The 23,561-nt window shown below is 39.2% G+C and overlaps 2 protein-coding genes across 4 annotated transcripts in view; one reads left to right on the top strand and one right to left on the bottom strand.

Moving 5' to 3' along the window:
* Positions 1-2,377, top strand: part of slc35f6 (solute carrier family 35 member F6) — a 35,952-nt gene extending 33,575 nt beyond the window's left edge. The window contains exon 6 of the mRNA XM_043685142.1: positions 1,142-2,377. Within this exon, the coding sequence (XP_043541077.1) occupies positions 1,142-1,614 (473 nt within the window). The 3' untranslated portion in view covers positions 1,615-2,377. The remainder of the gene's footprint in view (positions 1-1,141) is intronic.
* Positions 2,378-8,329: 5,952 nt separating this feature from the next.
* clu (clusterin) overlaps positions 8,330-23,561 on the bottom strand; it is a 35,743-nt gene continuing 20,511 nt past the window's right edge. For all 3 annotated transcript variants that reach the window (XM_043685127.1, XM_043685136.1, XM_043685133.1), the window contains exons 4-9: positions 23,148-23,312; positions 20,583-20,970; positions 16,815-16,940; positions 14,417-14,637; positions 10,657-10,871; positions 8,330-8,513 (exon numbers count right to left, since the gene is read on the bottom strand). In XM_043685127.1, coding sequence (XP_043541062.1) covers positions 8,504-8,513; positions 10,657-10,871; positions 14,417-14,637; positions 16,815-16,940; positions 20,583-20,970; positions 23,148-23,312 — 1,125 coding nt within the window. In that variant the 3' untranslated portion in view covers positions 8,330-8,503. The remainder of the gene's footprint in view (positions 8,514-10,656; positions 10,872-14,416; positions 14,638-16,814; positions 16,941-20,582; positions 20,971-23,147; positions 23,313-23,561) is intronic.

Raw genomic sequence — 23,561 nt, 5'->3', positions numbered from 1 at the left:
ATTCCTGGCTTGCTTACTGTGATGCTATGCCATAAGTTATACTGTCCTTGGCTTTTTTCCAGAGGTTGTAAAAGACACTCCAAGGTCTGGGATGAAGGGTTTTGGGCCTATCCAATTATAGCTAACAGGTAACTGCCTCAGGCAAAAGGCACTTAATTTTTTTAAATAAAAAGCTTGTACAATGAATGGAGAATGGGTAGTTCTCCAGCTCTGCTAATGCCAAACCAGACTAAATCAGAAAAGTGGGGTGTTGAAAAAGCTGCTGGACTCAAAAATAAATAGGAAAAAAAAGCAGGTCCATGTTGATCCTCCCCTCAGACATTTCTCCTCTAAGACCCTGCTTGGTTTTTCACCTCTTGTGCCAAGAGGTGTTTATGGGGATCATTGCAAGTACTTGGAACAGCATAATTAAGTTGTGGTAATCTTTTTTTTTCAGAGTTTTAAGCAGAATGTACATAAGAATACCAAATGAAACAAACCACAACACCTTAACCCAAGTGGTTTGACCAACTGCATTGCTCCTGGAATATCTGCACTACATCTGCTTAACCAGCAAAGCTTAGGGTCTGGGCTACTTGATGTTTTGAGGGGTTCTGGCCTGGTCCATAATCATTTCCTTCTCTCATCTGACTCTCTCAATTTTATCCACTCTTGTGGTTTCTCTTACTATTTCTAAAATGCCTCAATTTTGAGTTTGATTATTCTTTTACTTTTTATTAAAAAACTCAATATTAAAATCTTTCCCTAGAGAGCCATTGTGGATTATATTTTGGGATTTTCATTGGAATGTGTTTGAAGTATTCTTTGAGGCAAAGTTTGATTATTCACCTTCAGGCTACCTTTTTGGTCTAACTAATTGGCCTTGGCTAACTGTTCTTAAAATGCAAAGACAGTATGACTAACTTTGTTCTTTTGAACAAGACTGCTCATGTCTAAGTGACTTCTAGTGTGCATACCTAATGACTGCACTTGAACACTGACCAATGCAGTGCACAGCATTTTGAGTGGCAAGTGTTTTAACAAAAGCAAATTACTGAAATGTTTCATTTTATTGTAGAAATTCCACTTGCAAACTTAACTATTTTGTCAACTAATCTTCAGGTTTATGCTAGCAGCTAACATTTGTTTTTCTGCCTTTTAGGAATGTTTGGCTTCATCATCCTAACTGCACTGCTGATTCCAATGTACTATATCCCTGTGGGCCAATTCAGTGGCAATCCCAGAGGTGTCCTCGAAGATGCATTGGATGCTTTCTGTCAAATAGGTCTAAAGCCACTAATCTTTGTCGCCCTCTTGGGAAACATCTTGAGCATTGCATTCTTTAACTTTGCTGGTATTAGTGTCACAAAAGAAATCAGTGCAACCACACGCATGGTTCTGGACAGTCTGAGGACAATGGTAATCTGGATAGTGAGTCTTGCTGTGGGTTGGGAACAGTTCCATGGCCTCCAAATTCTAGGCTTTGTCATCTTGCTGTTAGGTGCAGCACTCTACAATGGCTTTCATAAGCCAGTCCTAGCAAAGCTTCCCTGGTACAGGGAGCGAGTGGAGGAAGAGTATGAAAGGGAACGATTATTGGCTGAAAACAAGGACTCCATTAATGTCAGCCCATGAAACCAATGCTTTAAAGTTGCTCATGGTTTTCCTCCTAAATGGAACTTAACTTGTTTTCCAATTGAAGCAGATCCACCTAAATTCCTTAACCTGTTTAATGGTGCTGCAAGACTGTACACTATCTTTGAATATTATGTACAATTGTTTCTCAGTACCATGAGCCAGGCAGATGTGCTGAAACCTTTGGGCAACTTGCATGGTCCTGAAATGTCTGAGACTTGCATCTGTTGTAACTGGCATTGGTTACTGACAGCTTCAGTGAGAAGTATGAGATTACAAATGGGAGGAAACGATGACCTACCTTGATTTCCTATTTTGTCCTAGGTGAAATCTCTTGGATTCTGCAGCTGGCTGTAGTTCAGGCTCAGTGTTGGGTTTTCTCAGTTGGAGCGCTCCTCCTTGGGTTTGCAGATTTGCCAAGTGAGGCAGCCAAACTGCTAACGCCCCCATTTCACCCCTTTGCCTGTCTTGCAGTGATTGTCCTTCCCACTCCCCCAACTTCTTCCTCTTTGTTATGCTGATCTGTATTGAACAGATCTTAAGTTTAATGAGTGTAACTTTTTAAACTGTGCTTTTGATCATTGTACAGAATTATTTTTAAATCCTTTGAGTATTCCATGATTAAAATAAGTTGATTTCTGGGCATTCTCCATGTAATTCCAAGGAAGTAATTTATTTTGCTTTGTAATATGAAATGAAAATGTGTATATAGTTAAATCTAGTGCTTCAAAAAATAAACCACTATTCTAGATCTTTCAGTGCAGGATCTTACATTTAATTCTTTCACTTGTGAATCATTTTTTTGCAGCATCTGTGCACTGAACAGAATTGGGACTGGAACAAATAACATGTAGTTCACCACTGAGATTTGCATGATTTTGACCAGGTCACCTCTGATCGTACTGTCCATTTTGTACCCATGTCCCCTGACCCCACAATTTTACACAATTGTCAGAATGGTTGATGTGCTTTTTTCCCATTAGAATCCCTACAGTGGAAGCAGGCCACTCAGCCCAACAAGTCCACACCAACTCTCTGAACATCCCACCCCCTCTCAAATCTCTGCATTTCCCATGGCTAATTCACCCAACCTACACATTCCTGGACAGTAAGGGGCAATTTAGTATGGCCAATCCACCTAACTTATCCCATCTTTGGACTATGGGAGGAAACCCATACAAACTCCAGCCACTTAAGGCTGGAATTGAACCCAGGTCCCAGGACTGAGTTCTGGCACTGCTGCTAAAGACCAAGACTTTTGAGTAGAAGGCCTATTTTGGCCATTAGTGGTAAGTCATGGTTGCCATGCAGGCAGCTGAATGTTGTCAGATGTGCAGCATGGAATCAGACCCATTGAGTTGGGATGGACAGGTTGGACCAATCTAGTTCCACTTGCCAGCACTTGGCCCATATCCCTCCCAACTCTTCCTATTCATATACCCATCCAAATGCCTTTTTAAATGTTGCAATTGTACCAGCCACCTCCCCTTCCTCTGGGAGCTCATTCCATACATATTCCACCCTCTGGAAAAAGTTCCCCCTTAGGTTTCTTCATTTTTTCCCTCACCCTAAACCTATGCCCTCTAGTTCAGGACTTCCTAATCCCAGGGAAAAGACTATTTACCCTATACATGCCCCTTATACTTCTGTGAACCTCTAAGGTCACCCCTCAGCCTCTGATGCTCCAGGGAAAACAGCCCCAGCCATTCAGCCCCTCCCTGTAGCTCAAATCCTCCAACCCAAGCAACCTCAATCTTTTCTGAACCCTTTCAAGTTTCACAACATCTTTCTGATAAGGAGACGACCAGAATTGCATGCAATATTCCAACAGTGGCCTAGCCAATGCCCTGTACAGCTGCAACATGACCTCCCAACTCCTGTATTCAATACTCTTCCAATAAAGGAAAGCATACCAAAAGCTGCCTTCACTATCCTATCTACCTGTGACTCCACTTTCAAGGAGCTATGAACCACTCAAGGTCTCTGTTCAACAATGCTCCCTAGGACCTTGTTAGCTGGCTCCCACCCTCCATCCTTCTGCCCACTGAGTCTGTTTCTTGGTAGGCCATTTGTTCAAATTCATTTAGGAATAAAAATTACTTCCCCATGGTGTCAAGTGACATTCACTGCCTGAGTTAGGAGGAATGGGTTCAAGTCTTACTTGCTGCAGAGGTGTGCTGTAATATCACTGAACAGATTGATTTGGTTGACTTAAATATGTAACCCCCAGGATTTTATCAACAAACATGTTACTGCAGCTTGTTTTATCTGATGGGGGTGTCTCTCCTGTGATGCTGTGGTAGTGTGCCTATCTCAAAACAGATCTGGGTTTGCATTGCATCTGTTCAAGAGGTGTTCAATAATATCCTGGAACAGGCTGGGGGAGAAATAGTAATAGTCTAGTAGTTCAGACTCTGAGCTATACAGCACAGGAACAGACCCTCTTGGTCTAACTTGTCCATGCTGAACAGATCTCCTAAATTAATCTAGTCCAATTTGTCAGCACTTAGTCTATATTCCTCTAACCACTTCCTCATCCTTATCTTCCCAGCAGCCTTTTGTGTTGTAGTTGTACCAGCCTCTGGAAGCTCATTCCCTGCACATCTCACCCACTGTGTAAGGGGGTGGAAAGAGGAGCAGGGAAGTGGAGGGGAAAAGTTGCTCCCCATGTCCCTCTTTACTTAAATCTTCCCTCTCCTTAAACCCATGCTCTCTAGTTTTGAACTCTCCTAAACTGGGGGTTGGGAGAAAGACCCTGGCTATTCACACTATCCATGCCCCTCATGATGAGAAACCTAAATATTGCCCCTCAGCCTCTGGTATTCAAGGGAAAGCAGCCCCAACCTGTTCAGCCTCTTCCCAAAAGCTTGAAACCTGGCACCATCTTTAATCTTTTCTGAACCCTTTCAAGTTTTGCAATATCCTTATTGCACAGAGACTTGTACAGGTATTCCAAAAGTGGCCTAGCTGCAGCAATATGACGACATACTTTGCCAATAAAGGCAAGTGTACCAAATGATGTTTTCACAATCCTGTCTACCTGTGATTTTGCTTTCAAGAAACTTTGAACCTGTACTCCATGGTCTTTGTTCAGCAATACGCTCTCCAGGACCTTCCTAAGTGTATAAGTCCTGTCCTGATTTGCCTTTGCAAAATGCAGCACCTCACAATTCTCTAAATTAAACTTCATCTGCCACTCCTTGGCCCATTGGCTTATTCGATCAAGAGCCTGTTGTTCTGAGGTAACCTTCACTGTCCGCTACACCTAATTTTGGTGTCATCTACCAACTTTCTAACCATACCTGTTACATTTGTATCCAAATCACTTGTATAAATGACAAAGCAGTGGAGCCAGTATCAATCCATGTAGCACTCCACTGGTTACAGGCCTCCAGTCTGGAAGCAACCCTCTGTCTTCTACCTTTTTAGACAGTTCTGTATCCAGATGGTTAGTTCTACTGTATTCCAGGTGATCTAAATCTAGAAATCTAATCTTGCTAACCAGTCCACCATAAGCTTGTTAGATGCCTTCTCTGAAGTCCATATGCATCACATTGACCATTCTGCTCTCATCAATCCTCTTATCATTCAAAAAAAACTCAAAGATGCTATTTCCCATGTACAAAATAATGTTGACTATCCCTAATCAATGTCAAAGTTTTTGTGTAAAAATGAAAAATGGGGGAAAGCATTCCAATGTCCCTTTTAAGAGATGGTGTACTTTCCTGTACTTAAAGATTTAAGAATGGATATTTGAACAGCTAAAATTGCACAGACAGTATCTGAATTGAAACAGTTGGTATCAAACAGCCAAGCAGTATTTTTACCCAGACAACTGTTTAAACCCAGCCAGTCACTTTACAAAGACACTTGGAAACTAAGGATCAATTGGCTTCTTAGTGTCAAATTTTTAATTCAATCAAATTGTAAGAATTTAGTGTCATGGGGTAGATAAAACCAGGATTTTTGAAAATTGACAGAGCCAACTGCCAGCAAAAGAAATATCTTGTTCTCACAAGAAATCTCTAAGGAAAAAATGCCATCTATTGATCAAAGGTACCACAGTATTTTCAGCTCAAAACCCTCATGCAGGAATAATCAGAAGGCATTTGTGACATGAAATCAACAGAAGGACAATTAGTGATAAAATGGAGAAGACATAAACTGTGAACTTGGAGAGAGATAAAGTTTTAATTTATTTTCTTATTAATTGGTTTTATACAAATAGGACATTCATTCCAATAGAATTTAGTCCAGTTAGGGAATTACTGGCACTTGGGGGAAAGTTGTCCAGTTTGATAGTAATTTTGCCAGATTGTTTAATATTAGAGTTGAATAAATAAATTATTTGTTAATTGTCAAGTGAGTGAGAGGATTTCATTTCATTTAACCAGTCCTTTGTAACAGATTGGCACATTTCTTTAATAGAATACAATGCAAGGTGATCTTCTCTGGGTGTTTTGATTTTATCAGTGGGGTCTTGACCTTTGCTTTATAACACATCTAAATCCTGTTCCTCAGGATTCCCTCCAACAACTTGTCCAGGACTGATGGTGTCAGGCTTACAAATACCAAAGAAATCATTTGCCTCAACCAAAGTCAGAATGAATCTAGTTTTGAAGTCATTTACTGTATATCCAATGATGCTGATTGGGAATTGAAGGGTCTACTATACCTGATGGAAGACAATGGAGACTGCAGATGCCTGAAGGGTCCTTCCTGACTCTTTTCTTCCTCAGATGCTGCCTGACCTGCTGTGCCTTTTCCAGTGCCACACCTTATCAACTCTGCAGTATCTGATTCCTATCCTTTTAACTAGTGAGACATAACTGGTCAAAGTCTAAGACTTGCCAGCCAATACTTCCTCTGAGCAATTTTGTCCTGTATGTTCTTGACTAAAGTTGGCCTTCACTTCAACAATTTAGCTGAACTGCTCAAGGCAACCACAAGCTTTGTAAATTGTGTAACTTCTAAGGAACCCATGCATTGCCAGGCCTGACATGGCTCCCTTGTATTAAAGTGACATTTCAGATTAGTTATTTAGGTTTTTGGAAAGGTGTGCTGTAAGAAGCCAAAGAATTTTAGTCAAAGGGACCAAAGAGGAAGTGAAATCAGTCTGTTCGAAGCAGTGACTTCATCTTCCAAACTCCTGGTATATCCTGACGATTTCCCAGTTCTTTTATTTGTTCATCCAATTGTTCCAGTATTCAAATACAGGCTCTGATCTGTAAATCAATGTGGTACTAAATAATTTGAATTTGTGGTCCAATATTACCCGTGTTTTTAAACAAAGACAGTGATGTTCAAAAAACTCAAACTTTACTTTTAATGTGTAATCATACTAGAAAAAAATCTTGTCCCACAATAGGTTAATCTGTTTAAGATTTGAAAACAAAACAAAACATGGTACGGTTTATACAATTAATAGTAGGGTCTTGGGTAGTGCTGTTTGGCATAGACTGGTTGGGCCAAATGGTCCGTTTCCGTGCTGTATGATTATGTGCACTCCCAGTAAAGCACCTGATCTGTTCTACAGTGATATGGCTAAAGTCAAATATTGGGTCAGTCCACCATTAATCCTGTTCTCATTACTCATGAAAAAGTGTCAGAGACTCAGCCACCACAAATTTGACTCTATTCTCACTGAATGACCATGACCGAACTCCTCTTCCTGATCCTCATGCTGGCTGGTATTATAAAGTGGGTTCCTTTCCTGTGGTAGTGTATATCTCCTCAAGAATCTTAAGAACTCCTCTTCAAAAAAATCACCAGTTGCACCCTATGTGATTGTGTTAAACCATCTAAATCCTTAGCAGATCTTCACCAAGATCTCACCTCTGTCACTGGCTCTATGAATGAAATTGCCCTCATCTAGTTCTATCCATATGGTCTATACAACAGATAGAAATTGTGTTGAGAAGATTTTATATTCACGTTACATCTTAAGATTTTTACAGTGGCAAAACTTGTTGAGGCTGGTATGAAAACTAAGCATAGAGCATCAGCAATATCCATCTCTTCCCCAGGTCTTTGAAGACTCCTTTCCCTCAGCTGCTTTACTTAACACAACTTTTCCAAATTCACTTCACTACCCCATTATGTCAAGGAGAAGAAAAATGTTTACTCCACCAAGCAGTCACGAAAATCTTGGTATTGCTTCTCTCATGCCGATTCTTCCCCTCTGCTCCTTGCAGTTACCTCGGCAGAACGTTTAAGAGGAAATTGCCAAATCTCAGTGATGCTGTGTGTTGTGTCACCATAGTCTTAGGGGAAAATGGGGACTGCAGATTAGAGTCCAGAGTGTGGTGCTGGAAAAGCACAGCAGGAAAATCAACATTTTGGGCATAAGTCCTTCCTGCTGATGTGCCTTTCCAGCACCACACTCAACTCACCACAGTCCTACCAGACCATAGGGACTGCTCACTCATTACAGAGAAGCAACTGGTGGTGATTTAACCAGAGGGTCACCGAATCTCAGGCAAGGGGAGAGGTTGAGAAGGAGTCCTTCATGGTAACCTCAAACTGGTGACTGGAATTGAACCCACACTAGTCTGTGAACCAACAATCCAGCTAATGGAGCTAAACTAATTCCCTCTCAGGTGATGCATTTCTTTACAGATGGAAATGTGATGAATGTACATGAAGCAAACAGCACCTGGGTTAATTACCAAATCCTGGGTGATGGTGTTACATTTAAAAGTCAATGTAGTCGATATTTCTTTTGCATACAATAGCATTTATTTAGTAGTTCATGTTGAAGGATTTTAAGCAAAGTGCAGTATGTCAGCAACACATTAGTGCAGAGATTTTCAGTAGCTTTGTGCTGTAAACCTATTTGCTATAGCAATAAAGTAGTCTTTAAAGCAGATAAAGCGAGATCTTGCTCCCTTCATGCTTCTCTGTAAAAAGGAAAAGATTGACAAATGTTTAAAGATTTAATATTGAATATTTTAAAAAATAAATATTTCCAGAATCTGCATTTTTTACCTTTGCTCCAATACTTAAAATGTATAAGTTGCCAAGTCTAACGTTAAATATTCTACCAAATTTGAGAGAATAATCACATTTGAACACAGAACATGCTAGATTTTTTTAAAAAGCCAGTTTACCCAACCTCCTTGTGCAGATTTGTGCTCAGATGTTTGAAGAGACGTGAGCAAATGAAAACCGCTGTGGTACAAGAGTCTTAAGTATTCTCCTTGGCACTGAACACTACTGAATATTAACCATTCATTGAGGTAGGGCTTCTACAAATCACACCTCAGAATGCCTGTGGTAATTCATATCTGAGAAAATGTCCTTGATTTTGGAGAGAATATAATGCATCAATTATGAATTTTGTTTCAGTTGCATAGACATATTTGTAGATTAGCCATGCATGCTGTATAACCAATTTACTATTACAAAAGAGAAGCATGTAATTATGAAAGGATTGAGGCCAGTAGAAAGTAAAAACCTCAATCTTTAGCCAAATCCCCTAGTGGGAGCAAGGCTTGTTGCATGCCTGGAAGGATCATTGTGATGCCTAATGAATTTGGCCAGTTGGATCTCATTGCCATAATGATGAAGGTAAATCGCTCAGCACGTGAACGACCAAAACCTGCACATCCAACATACAGATGAAGGTAGGTTTACAAAAAAAACAGGGTTTAGAGTTAGTGAAGTGATCCTGATTGGACATGTGGGATTGGGCATCACAGTTTCAGCTTTAGGTGACCAGCAGAATGAATAAATGAAATTCATTCACTTCCCACAAAAGTCACTTACTAATGTGAACTCTATTCTCTTTTGTAAAGCCCTCAAAAGACCCTTTAAACATTATAGTAAGTTATTCAGCTCCTATTATTAAAGAGGGAGGAATACTAATTGACAATGAGCACTACAGTGAAAAAGGCAGAAGGAAGCTTATAACCAGCAAAAAAATCCAAATGAAATAAAGTTTGTGCTTTTTTGGAGCAGACTAGCTTCCATTTGTTTCAAACGTCATGGTTTAAGTATCAGTCAGGATGCTGTGCTCAAGTTCCATTTAAAATGGAGTTTGGAGGACTTTGGATAGCCAGCATGGAAAAGATTTATACAAAAACATTGTGTATGCTGGTTACCCCAAATTTGTAGAGCAGTTGGGAGATTAAAGTGATCTCAAACAAAGCTGATGAAATGACAATCATTAGCAGTGAGTTCCAAGTTATCTACAATTGTCGACTGAAATTGGAAAACATTCAGAGTTCAATTTCTGGGTCAGTAAATCTCACCGGGTATCCATGATGGCTTAGGCTAAGGCAATTAGGCTAAACAATTTAGTAGAAGACAGTCTATAGTTCATTCAGCTTCCATAATGCTCCAATAGTTCCATGGTGAACTAAAGGAGAGACAGCGTTTCTTGCTAGCCAACAGCGATAAAATAATTTGCCTCTACCAGGTGACCCATATGAGGTTTATGACTGAGGAAACAAGATTGATCATTCTACTCTGTTCTTAGTGTGGCATAGCTGTCATACCAAATCCATCAAGTATGAAAAGATGTCATATTCTGTCACTGGCAAATACAGAGGGCTGGATTTTAAGGGGTGGGGGCAGGGGAGCCATCTGAAAGCTGACACGTTCCTTGAAAATCTGCTTTGTTGCCAAAACACTGAAACATCTAAACAAAAAGTGAACAGTGGAATTCTCCTGCCAAACCAAACAAAAGTCACTTACAATAACACCGACTGCAGGAAGCGACTCAGTGAAGGTAATGGAAAGATGAAGGCCTGAGGTTTTAGGGCAGGAAGAGGTCCTTTATTGCGGGAGACGGGGGGGGGGCGGGTTAGGGGGAAGTAGAGGGACAGGTTCTGTTGGGCAGCCAGTGAGTGTGCACACTGCAAGCCCTGAATTAGGTGGTCCCAACCCAGACCTCTGTTCAGGTATGCTTGCCTACGCCACCCAGCTGCCAATACTGGCCAGTATTATGGCTCTTTGGTTTTAAATCACACTTCCATAAAATACATTTTTTCTTAAATATACAAGATTAACGTGCCACTTCTAAGTAGCAGTGCTACTCACATGGTCTCTAGTTTATGGTCTGGCAGACCTTGTAATATTTTGTTCTCATTGTAATGCTTTAACGCTTGCTGAGCCAGCATTTCGGCAAACTCCGGATCGTCCCAGTTCTGCTGTCCTGGAACCATGAAAGTCAATGGAGGCGAATCAAAGATCTGGACAGTAACTGTGGTGCTGGGATCTTTGGATGGACTCTCATTCGGGGACCTTGACATTATCTGAAAGAAGAGGGAGAATGAGACAAGTCAGTTCCACTGTGTTGGTGCAAACAGAAAGGGATAAGTTCAATTCAGGAACTTTTTCTGTCTTATTTCATCCATCCATTGATTTCTGCTTGTTGCCATGTGTTGACTACTGGTGCAATATCAGACAGTGCATTTCCTCAACTTTAAAGGACAAGGGAATTAAAATGGCTGTACCAAAACAGTTACAGCCTTGGTGCCATTTTGCAGAGTGGATGAGGCACCTCTAAGATCCTAAAGGTGGCATGTGCCAACTTAAGTGCCATAAGGTGGTCTCCTTTGAGGTCCAGTGCTCCAGGCAGTTGGCCAAACATCCTCTCTGCCTGGGTGCATGAGTAGTTATAACTACCCTATGAAAGTGTCATGATTTGGAGATGCCAGTGTTGGACTGGGGTGTACAAAGTTAAAAATCACACAACACCAGGTTATAGTCCAACAGGTTTAATTGGAAGCACACTAGCTTTCGGAGCAATGCTCCTTCATCAGGCGATAGTGTGTTAGCCTGCTGCAGGATTCAAAGATGAGAGTGTCACCCTTTATTACAGATTCCTGCTTGTTTTAAAAGTTGGAAAGTTTCTAATTGAAACTTTGACAGCCCACTAACCAGCCAGTCTCCAGGCCAATTAAAGAGGCATCAACTCCTCCACCCCCCAATATCAACATTACAGCGAGTGACTGTTTCTCCAAAAGGCAGGTTTTGGCAGGGGGCCAAGAAACAGCTGTCACCAGTTTCCTACTTTCCAGCTACAGTTCAACTCCAGGACAGTAACCAACACAGAGTTTTGGTCCATACCTAATTAAAAGGTTCCAAAGACAGTGAATGAAAAAAGAAAGACAGAAAGAATGAGTAAAATAGACATAGCAAAATAGCTGATGTGGAGAGGACTGTTTCAGCTGGACTGGAGGAAGATTATTTCCCATGTACAAATGCAAGTTTCTATTACATTGTCAAACTGGTAAACCAAAGCAACACAGTTTTAGTCATGTTACTGCTACAGTTTTAACCATTATGTCAATTTTAAACGTAGATGACATACTCAGAGGCTAATTATTTGCATTCACATGCATTTGCAAAAAAAAAAGGAAAATGAAACAGTACAGGTGGTTCTGGAATAATGTGCATTTTGGCAGCATGATATAACATCGTTGAAGAATTTAGGGAACGGTATTTTGGACAATGCTTACGTCCACTGGCAATAGCGTGATTCCAGCGGGGGAATGGTTTGCGTGGATTGTTCTGCGCGTGCGCCGGTGCACACAGAAAGCTCCGCACCACTTTGCACATGTGCCGATGTTCTTACCATTCTGAGCATACACTGGTGTCTATGCATATATAGCGATGGTGTCGGTTTCTGTGCCGTTCTGCACATGCGCCGCAGTCTCAGCACAGTTCTGCGTATGTGTTATGATAGCACCAATTTTAGCTGCTGATAGTACATTTAAAAAAATTAAGAAAGCTGCTCTGTGTTAAATTTACTTTTTTTGATTAGTAACTACGATTTCAACCTTTACGCAGGCTGTGCTATACTTTGCATTAAGCTTTTGGGTGATTTTTGAGCAATTGAAAATGTTTTTTTTGCTGGTCTGTCCCCTAACCCCACTTTTCCCATAGGCCCCATTTATTAAGTGCTTTTGTATTAAGTGAGGTTTCACTAGAATGCAACTACGGTGTAACAGGAGAGCTACCTGTATTTGGTTATTCCCACTGCACTATTTTAAATAACATGCAAATAAATTCCCAACATGCAACCATGTTAACAAACAGGAGTTGTATTTCTGAAGAGGCTGGCAGTTGTAATGCTTGCTCAGTGCAGGCATAAAACTGACGTGCAAAGGGGATTGTGTTAAGATAAATGCCCCCCTACCCCAATCAATGAACAATTAACCTAGCTGGTATGGTACAGAGAGCCTTGAATAAAGGAAAGTACTAAATAGCAAAGATGCTAAGTTAAGATGACATCTATCAGACCATTTGACTTCTGCATCACAGGCTTTAGGAAGCACAAACTTAGGTTGATAGGTTGCATCACCTAAGCCATTGTTCCCTTAAAGCATATTGAAGCACTTGGGATGATCAATGGATTTGAAAGCGAGATAGACAGAAACTATTTTTTCTGCTGGGAGAGTACAGAACATATGGACATAACCTGCAAATTAGAGTCAAGATGTTCAGAGCCAAAGGAAACTTTCTTATTAAAATGGTACTAGAAATCTGATACATTTGGTCCAAATAAGTTATCAAAATTAAATTCTAATTCTGTTATATAACACCATTAAGTGATTGATGATGACTACAGTCTTAAAAACAAAAAAAAAAAGCCAAGGACTATAACAGTAGAATGGAGGAATGGATAAATCAGAGTGTATTTGACAAAGTGAGTTCACTGTTTGACAGCTGTTTGGGATGGTTTGCTAGGCTACTGTAAAAGTTTACAAGTGAATGTGCAGGCCATTGCAAGGAAACAGAGGAGAAGAATGTTTTGGCTCAGAACTTTCAATTACTTAATTGGCTTTTCTCATCTCTTTTAACATCCAATATGATTTAAGAATTTCTAGTGAATGAGTGAGGAAAGTAAGAAGGTCTGACAGCAGGTAAATAAAAGGTGGGATATTTGGGACCAGAGTAGTTGGTGGGGGTGGGGTTTGTTGGGGAAGAGGAGGTGGTGATTGTCAAGTCCAATTGGTCTATTGGGAATGAGAAGGTCAATGGTCAGTGTGAGATGTGGAGGAGCATTCAGTTTAATTATTCCCCAGAAATCACAGTAAGTTTGAATTTCTCTACTTTTTCCAAGGTAACGATTAAGCCAAATCAGTTGGAATCAGTCAGAATCAGTGTCTCAAATGCAAGAGAGGGGGACCCTCTGAGGGGATTCCAGAGAAAGTAATTGCCAACTGGAAATTTCAACTGCCTTATAATGGTGTTGAATATCATGAGGTGGTGGGTAGACTTCCTCTTGTTGGAGATAATCACTCTTTTCACTTATGTGGCATGATTGCTAGTTGCGAGAGTGTGGTGCTGGAAAGGCACACGTCATGCAGTATTCGAAGAGCAAGAGAATTGATGTTTCAGGCATAAGCCCTGATCAAGGGCTTATGCCCAAAACGTAAATTCTACTGCTCCTCGGATGCTGCCTGAACTGCTGTGCTTTTCCAGCACCACACTCGCGACTCTGATCTCCAGCATCTGCAGTCCTCACTTTCTCCTGATTCTTAGTTGCCATTTATTAATCAAACTGGATGTTGTTCAGCTTCTACTGCATGTAAATAACTTCAATGTAAGCTGCATGTCAATAACTTCAAACTGTATCATTGAGGGAAAGTTATTAACAAAGCAAAGCAAGATGTCTGGACTCTGGGCTGTATCACATATGGCTCTTCAGTCCACATTTTGTTCCTGTATTTGGGTATCAGTAAAACTATCATTTTGTTTAAAACATGCTGCTGTTTTGTTATACAATTTGTTTTTCTGAGTGTTGAAAACTGAGTGGCCTCCAAGATTTGCAGGTGTTCTTTAAACTCACAGCCTTAACATGAAAAGATCCATCAGGGCTCCGTGTATAATTTGCCAGCTTAGACACCCATCCAAACTGTTTGTTCAGTTTCTCTAACTCCTTGGTGCCATTTTCCATCCTCTGCTGAAATTCTTTCATTAGATTATCATATTTCTTTGTAAAATGCTCTGCCATGGAGAGAGCCTCTTCAAATGCCTTTCGCAAGGGTTTATGATCCACATCAAAACACTCTGAAACACAAAAAGGAAGAAAAACAGATGAGTCATTGAAAAAAATTCCAGTCATTAAATTAACGTCATGCTGCTTATTATTAATAGATGGGTTACTGTTCACAATTCTACTTTAATATCCAATTTGCAAACTGGCAGTGTGTTAGCAGGTGAAGAAACTTTATGAGCATATGGCCAAAAATATAATGAGCAACTTTAAAGCTTGTTATTCCATGGTGTGAGTCATCTTTCAAACAAATTTTAAATAATTTCATGGTTTCTAATTACAGAGGCTTTGAAATACGATGGTTACAACTACCCCTACACTTGTTAAAATGTTTTATTTAGTTAAGTGAATGAGAATCATAATTTGTAGGAAAATTTTCTATTCGTTTTTTTTAAATTTGTTTATGTTGTTTCTCGGGGTTTGAATCAATTCATTTTTATCCATTTTTAAAAACTTCCTTTTCTTCTTAACTGTCAGCATGACCCCATATTCTTTTTTTTCCCCACATCATGCCCAGCCAGTAGCACTTTAAAATATCTCCAAACTATTCAATTCAACTGTCTAAAAAATATGTTAAATCATTTAAGCTTTCATTCTTCATTTGTGTTCCAACATATTACTTTAGTTTATTCACATACATGAGTAGTAATACCTTTGAGTGGGAATGAATTGTTCATAATGGATTTATCAATTTAAAACATTTTGGTGCAGCACTTTTCATGTTGAAGGTATTAAATTTGTGTATTGACAAATATAACAGGCAATTTGCACACAGTAAGATTCCACCAATAGCAAAAAAACTAATCTAGATTTGTTGATGGATAAATGTCAGCTAAGCCATTGATTGAAGGAGGACAGGGGGATCTCAAAGCATATTTTAATGTGAATTCGAGATAAAGATTTTAGTGACTTAATCAAAAGCCGAAAACTCAACAATACAGCAGTACACTATAGTAACTCATAAGGGACAGAAAATTCTGGGCAGTGCCTTAAATGGATCTATGATAAATTGAACAATGCATGCAAGGCCCAACTAATGGCACAGGGGCTTGGTCATGTCCATTTACACAAATTTAAATTCCCTGAATTTCACACTTCAAATTTAAAACAAAAAGTTCTTTCACAGAAAGTGGCAGTTGGCTAGGACAGCATGTTTGCTCATTCCAACCACTGTACAGTACATAGACTGTCACATTTAACATCAGAATTAAAGTTGAATTATCACAAAACATGTTCAAAATTACACTGAAACAATATCTAGCTGAATGTAGGAAAACTAGCAATGCAGCACTAATTCATTCAGTCTGGCTTGCAGCTAGTATTTTTGAAATAAATTTCTCCTCAGAGCAGGGTTTAGCTACTCATTGTGAAGAATGGTCTCCTGGGAGGAGATAGAAAAGAGGTCCAAGATGTGATGTGTAACTATCACCCCACATCTTGGTTTCTGATTCAGACACTTGAAAAAAAAATAACTAAACTATATTTCAAAGTTATGATTCAGTTTATTAGAGATCTTTAATTCTCACATCATTTTCTTTCCTCCCCCAACTTAAAATGGACGGACATGCCTAATTGTTTGGAATTCAAAACACCACCCATTACACAGACAGAAACAGACAAGGAGGAACTGCCAATAATTTAGCAGTTATATAATTTTGGATTAAGCAATTATCTTTTCCTTCATCTTCACCTAATTCTTAATGTGCGAGGCACCACCCTGCCAATTTCTTTGTCTTTCTCAAGTAGAATTTAATTAAAAATAATACAGAAGGCAGCCAAATGAGAAAAGGAAAAGGATGCATTATATGGCTACAGATAATGATAAACAGTTTGTTTTAATGATTTTGACAGTGATGATGGATAAATAATAGCCAGTAAACAAAGAAAGTTTCCTTGGTTGTCTTCAAAAGAATGCCATGGGATCTTCTCCATCCACAAAAGCGATGCATAACTTGCTCCATAATACATCAAAGTCACAGCCTGGTTAACAAGAGGTCGAGACACTTCAGCCAAAGGTATGTCACTAAGCAAAAGCTAATATTAACATTGCATGTTTTTACAATGCATGAAAACTTCTTAAAGATAACAAAACAAATAAATGGCCTCAACCACAAATATAAATCCTATATATTGGAATTTTGTTAGCTTCATTTTCTTTTATGATTTAATTGCTTGAATACTTTAAAATTACCTAGGGACATAAGTTCTTTGCATTTTTCACACTTATCTGAAAGTTTCATGCACCCAGAAGAGTTGCGACGTATTTCACGGCAGATGTACTGATCCCCTCCTTCTGTTGAATTTGTCATATTTGATTCTTATGAAAAGAAGTGCAAAATAAGAGAAAAAAAGTTGAATGGTTATGACAATAAATTATCTGAGTTAACAGAATGCATAGAGTTCCAGAGCACAGAAACAGACACTTCGGTCCACCCAGTCCATGCTGACAATAATCCCAAACTAAACCAGTACCACATGCCTGCACCTAGCCCATAAATCTCCAAACATTTCTTATTCATGTACTTATCCAAATGTATTTTAAACATTATAACTGTACCTGCTTCCACCACTTCCTATGGCAGCTCATTCCACACACGAAACCACAGTGCAAAAACACTTGCTCCTCATGCTTTTCTTAAAAATCTCTCTCCTCTCATCTTAAACATATGGCCCCTAGACTTGAAACTGCCCACAATAGGGAAAATACACCTGCCATTCACCCTATGTAAACCCCTCTGATTTTAGAAACCAAGGTCACGCTTCAACCTCCTACACTCCAGCAAAATGACCCAGCCTATCCAATCTCTTTCTATTACTCAAATCTTCCCTGCCCAGCAACATCTTGGTAAATTGTTTCTGAACCCTCTCTAGCTTAATAATATCCTTTCTATAACAGGGTGACCATAGAAACAGTCAGTCATTTAGTCAACAGACCCAACAGGGATCTGAAGACGTCAGTGAATTAGAAATATTAACTGATTCACTCTTGACAGATGCTTTCAGATGTTTGCAGTTTCTCCAGCATTTTCTGTTTTTATTTAACCAAGTTCATGCTGCCTTTTATGTTTCATAAAACTGTTTCTTACTCCTTTTTAAATAGCTTTCCCCTGATTTTGTTATAATTACTCTTTGTGGTCATATATTCCCAATTCAAAATCAACCTGAGCAAAAAGCTTCTCCTGACTTCCACTTTGGATTTCAGTGACCATCTTGTATATATGGTGCCTAGTTATGGTCCTGCTGCCAAGTGAAAACACCTTCTCTACCTCCACCCAATCAAACCTTATATATAAACCTGAAAGGACTCTAACCAAGTCACTCTTCAAATTTTTCCCTTTCTCGAGGAACGAGCTTGTTCAATCTGTCCTGATAGTTCCAACTTTTCAGATTTAGTTTAATTTTAGCAAATCTTTTCTTGTCCAGTGATTCCATTATCATTGTTACAACACAGAGCCCAGGTTGTTCACAGGATTTGCAAATGTGGACTAATGAAAAATTCTGAAAAGAAACATTAACTTGTCTTTTTTAGTTCTTATCCCTTCAAATAAATGGACATTTTGTTTGTTTTATATTTTTAAAAAGCCTAATTAACATGAATAGCTACTTTTAGTGACATATAGGCATCTACACCCACAGATCATTCCTTCTCCTGTCTTAGATGCTTACTTTACAAGGATTATGTCCCCTCTGTATTCTTCTATGCAAAATGAGCCATTTCATATTTATCTACCTTCTGATAGTTTGTTGTCATTTACATGCTGTTCTGCAATTCTTCCCAAAGGAAGTTGCAGTTCTTGACCGTACAAACTAAACACCAGCTTGCAGTCAGCTATGCACTTTGGACTTAAATTATTTTGATTCTGGAACTAGTAATACATGTAAAATGTTAAACAAGTGTTCCTACCACTGATCCTTTTGTGAAACTACCTTTAAACTCTTAAAATGTCTGTTTTCTCTAACATAGTTTATTATCCACACTGCTGCTTGTTCACTGACTTCACAACAGTCAGGAGGCTACAATGGCATCAAGGAACTCTAGCAACATTGATTTAATGGGGAAAAATTCTCAGCTGGTCAAAGCACAAAGCTTATGAAAGGATTTTTGGAAATCAGAGTTTGACCACTGCAATATTCTTAAATATCTTTTGTTATTTTCTCAAAACAATTCAATAACATTGGCCTTTCCCTATGGAGATCTGCATTGACTGCTCTCCATTTTGATGAAGGTTTATAACAACTTTCTTATCTGGTGGAGAAGGTTTAAGCTGCGATTCTTTGCACAATGACTCATTTTGCTTTAATCCTTTATTAAGTGAAACCATTGGCCAGAACTTAATAGTTGTGGCAGTGATTCCATCCGACAGCTAGGAAGCCAGGGGCAACCCTATTGTGGCCATTATTAGGAAGCCCATTGGAATTAAATCCCAGATCCTGCAGGAGGCATTTTCCACAGGAATGTCTCCTGCCGGGCAAATGTCTCATGGTGTTATAGGCCCTGAAAAAGTTAATGAAGAACTTGCCACACCCTTAACCAAGCTGTTCCAGTACAGTTACAACACTGACATCTACCCAGTAAAGTGGAAAAACACCCAGTCATGTCCTGTTTACAAAAGGCAAGCAAAATATCCTATTCACAAGGAGTACAACCTACCTAATCTGACTGACTAGTGCCCCAATTTCCTCGCAAACATCAAAGTAATGGATGGAATCAATGATTGTGGAAGTGCCACTTTGATAGCACTTCCACATCAGTAACTTGCTCACTGCTACATAGTTTGAGTTCTGCCATGAACATGCAGCTCCATATTTTATTACAGCCTTGGATCAAACATGGTGAAAAAGATCCAAACTCCAGAGGAGAGGTGAGAGTGGCTTCTCAAGGCAGGTTTGACAGAGTGCGGCATCAAGGAACCCTAGCAACATTGATTTAATGGGGAAAAATTCTCAGCTGGTCAAAGCACAAAGGAAGATGGCTGTGATTGATAGAGGTCAATCATCTCAGTCCTGGGACATCACTGCACGAGTTCCTATTGGTTGAGTCTTAGGCTCAAAACGTTCAATTGCTTTTGAGCAATAACCTTCCCTCCATCACAAGGTTAGAAGTGATAATGTTTGCTAATAATTCAATAATGTTCAGCACCATTCATAACTTGTCACACATTGAAGTGTTCCTATGCAGTAAGTTCAGCCTTGGGATAATAAGTGGTAAGTAACATTCACACTACCGAAGTTTAAGACAAGTACCATCTGCACCAATGGTGAATGTAACCACCTCCCCTAAATGTCACACCAACGACATCCTGGAAGTGACTACTGACCAGCAACTGAACTGGAGAAGCCACATAAATACCAAGGTTACAAAAGCAAGTCAGATACTGGGAATTCTGTAGAGTGTATTTTAGACCTGACCCAAAGATGCCTGCTTGATTCTTCCTGGGAATGTTTGGTCAGCACCAACATTACTGCAGGTAGCTGACACTACATGTTTACATGATCAGGACCTGCAATCACAGCTCTCTGCCTGTAGTCTCAATGACTGTAGCTGTTCTTAAGGGAGGCTGTATGTGGATGATGGCGGTATAACAATAGTGTAACACATGATCTAAATACCCGGGGGAGATGCATTCAAATGCCACCTTAGCGAGTGGTGCATTTTAGGTCAAGTGGGCACAAAAGCTTGATTCTATCCCCTGCCAAAATGACACTCTCCAAACATTAAATATTCTGTTTAAAATGTTTTTGATACTCACCTGATTTCTTCAATTTTTAGTATTTTTACATGGCTTCTCACACTCTGTGTTTAAGATAGAACGAGGCCTATGCATCCTGCCAAAATACATTAGCTCTTATTTCCCAACACTGTTTTTCATCTGCTAGTTTTTGCCCACCAACTTAAGCCATCTACACCTCTTTAGACTTTGTCATCTTCAACACTGGTCTTTGCATCTATATTTCTTACCTATATTGTGAAAAATTCCTTTATTCAATTCAGCATCGTGCATAATTTTGTGGAATCTCTCAAACATTCGCTGAGTCATCTCAAAGAAAGAGGAAAGCATCCCATGGCTATCGAACATGGAATGCCTAAAGGGGGAAAAAGATGAATCTGGGAATAACGAAAAATGCCTTGGGAAAATTCCAAAATGGCCGAAGGGGCGGTCAATCAGTCTGTCTGTTCCATCAAAGGCCCTCATGCTTTCTCTGAACATTTCATCGATGTCTTCGTACTGTCTTTCAACGTGTTCGAACTGTTGACCCTGCTCTGCATTCTTTTCAACCAGGGAGTCAAATTTGTCCCCATTGACCCATACAGAAGTCAGTGGTGTGTCATTAAAGAACCTTTCTACCTGTTAAAGAAGATAAGTAATGAGATTCCAAAGTTGAATGGTGAGACTATCCTATGCTTAAAAATCGCTGTCTCATTTCAAATTAGCAGGAATGATAAATTAAAGTATCTGGAGATCTATTCAGTTACCTCAGCACTGCTGTTTTAGCAAACCCACAGAAGATTTAAGAAAAGAAATTAATAGCTCATAAAATGTGCAAGCAAGTATTGCAATTTATCGAGGTGCAATAATTTATTTCTTACTAAAGATAAATTCTGAGTGTGTTCACACTTCTTTACTATGGATATTACAATGTAATAAATCTTAAATAGAGACAGACTGATGGGTTAGTGGTTGGTTGCCACTGAATCTTATAGACAAGGCTTGTCTAACAGGTATCCTGTGGACCAGAAAACACCGCACAACCCATTTCAAGCACCTAAATTCTCAAAAATTGTTCCTCCAATCAGAGGTCACTTCTCTTCTGCTTTTACTGCTCACTGCTGATAGACAACAGAGTTTAAATTGATTATGATGGATAATTCAATGTGTTGAATCAACTCAATGTTGCAGTTTGCCACGGCTTCAACATCTAGGCTATTAGTCATCATCATGAGATTTGTGACGCCCAACAATCCACTAACACTTTGGGAGGACTTTGCATTTATACAAAAAACATTAGACCTCAGCAATTCTGAGTGAGTTAGACAAGATTTGGTAAGAAAATAGACAGGGAAAAATGCAGTTTTGAAATGGGATGTCAGCAAAACTGACTATTATTGTTAAGGTTTGTTCTCTTCAAGAGCGGAGAAGCTCCTTATTTTAAAAAAATAAGATTAGTGTTTCTGACATTAACTATAGGAGTTGAACCTTTCAGACATCTCTATAATTAGATCATCAGAGCTAATTTTTGGAATATCAATGGAATGATTATGAACTTGAACAGTTTCTCTCTCCATAGATGCTGCCAGATCTGTTCAGTTTCTCCAGCATTTTTATGCCTGTTTTGTTCTAATTGAAAAATATCAAATTTTTTTGTTACTACTTCGATGTCTGCTTCAACCTGAATTTATGTTTCTTCTATTTTCAGTTTACGCACTTAGGTTCAGGATTCTTCTTTTATCAGGAGATACTAAACGTGAGACACTAATCTGGGTCACATTTAGCATTCACTTGGATCTTTACAGCAGACTGTTATTTCATGGTTTCAACCACCTTCAGTATATTTAAATTAAACTAGGGTGTTTGGCTGCTGATCCTCATCCACAACAAAATGTCCTTTGACGAAAAGAAATTTGTTAGAATTACAATGTAAACAGGCCTCCAGTATGCTTCAACTTCTTGCTGTTTCTAACAATGCTCAGCCTGTCCATGCTGAGAGTGCCATTGGCCCTGGATGGGAAATTCTAATAAATTTTGAAAAATTCTAATTCCAGTTTCTTGAGCGAATGCCTCACACTGCTTCTGCTTGATTCTGCCAAGGGCTGGAACATTCACCCAACACTGTGTGCAATCAAGCTCTACAGGCTCTGCTATTATCAAATGTTGTTATTCTAAAACCAATTTTATTCAGCTGCATTTTTTGTTACTTTATAATCACCTCATTATATCCTACAAAATTGTATGCAGAGATGAACCGACCATTCTGCTTAGCCAGTTGGTTTACTCTCCATGTGAAGATTCCATATTTAAAACTATCATTGTAACTGTTTATTCCCATCTCCCTCATATTCTTGTCTCAAGTGCCTCTAAACTACTCTCTTTAAGCACTTCCCATCACTTCCAATGATGGGGAGCTCCCCATTCTTGTCACATTTTGGTATAGTATATTCTGAATTGGTGCCTCTCATAATTAGTTGCTTCTGGTGATCTTGTCTGTCCATCCAAACTTTTCACCGGTCAGCTTCCTTTCCTGGAGTCAAAAGAGACTCAGCCTCTCAATCCTTCCCGATACTATTATTGGTATGTGTCACTGCCCCAAATAGATTTTCCATGAAGTGGAAAAAGTCAAATCAAATCAATAAAGGGATTCACATTTCCTCTTCAAGCAATTGTTTGAAGAAAGTCAACTGGCCCATCATACTAAACAGCACACATTTTAAACCACCATGTTCCGAAACATTTACTACAGATCATCAATAAATATTTTATAAAGTTGTAAAAATTTTACAAGTGTCTTACAACATTACAGTACTTACATCTTTCTCAACCATAGCAAAGCCCCTTCTGCAAACTCTCGAGTAAAACTGAGTGCACGTTTGCTTCAAGCATGGCTTACAGTCTTCCCATAGACCTTCCTTTGATTGACATTGCTCAGCATTAGTCAGCTTTTTCTGAGCATCTTTAGCAGCTATCAGAGCTTCCTGGTTAATATTAGAAAACCAATAGCCATTTAGCAATTTTGATACTGCAGCATATGTGTAAATAATAAGCTCAAATACAACCATTTTCTACTGCCTAAGCATTTTCAGCTTTTTATATCAAGTTAACACATTTGCCCTAAAGAGGGATGGTGTTGTTGGCAATTTTGTGCATGTGATGTCAAAGTAATGATTAAAGACTTTTGGTTAACTCCACAAAAAGTTGAATAAAGATTAAATACCTCTTTACTT

The sequence above is a fragment of the Chiloscyllium plagiosum genome, chromosome 3, assembly GCF_004010195.1.
Source record: "Chiloscyllium plagiosum isolate BGI_BamShark_2017 chromosome 3, ASM401019v2, whole genome shotgun sequence".
NCBI lineage: Eukaryota > Metazoa > Chordata > Chondrichthyes > Orectolobiformes > Hemiscylliidae > Chiloscyllium > Chiloscyllium plagiosum.
This window is presented reverse-complemented; position numbering and strand designations above follow the sequence as displayed.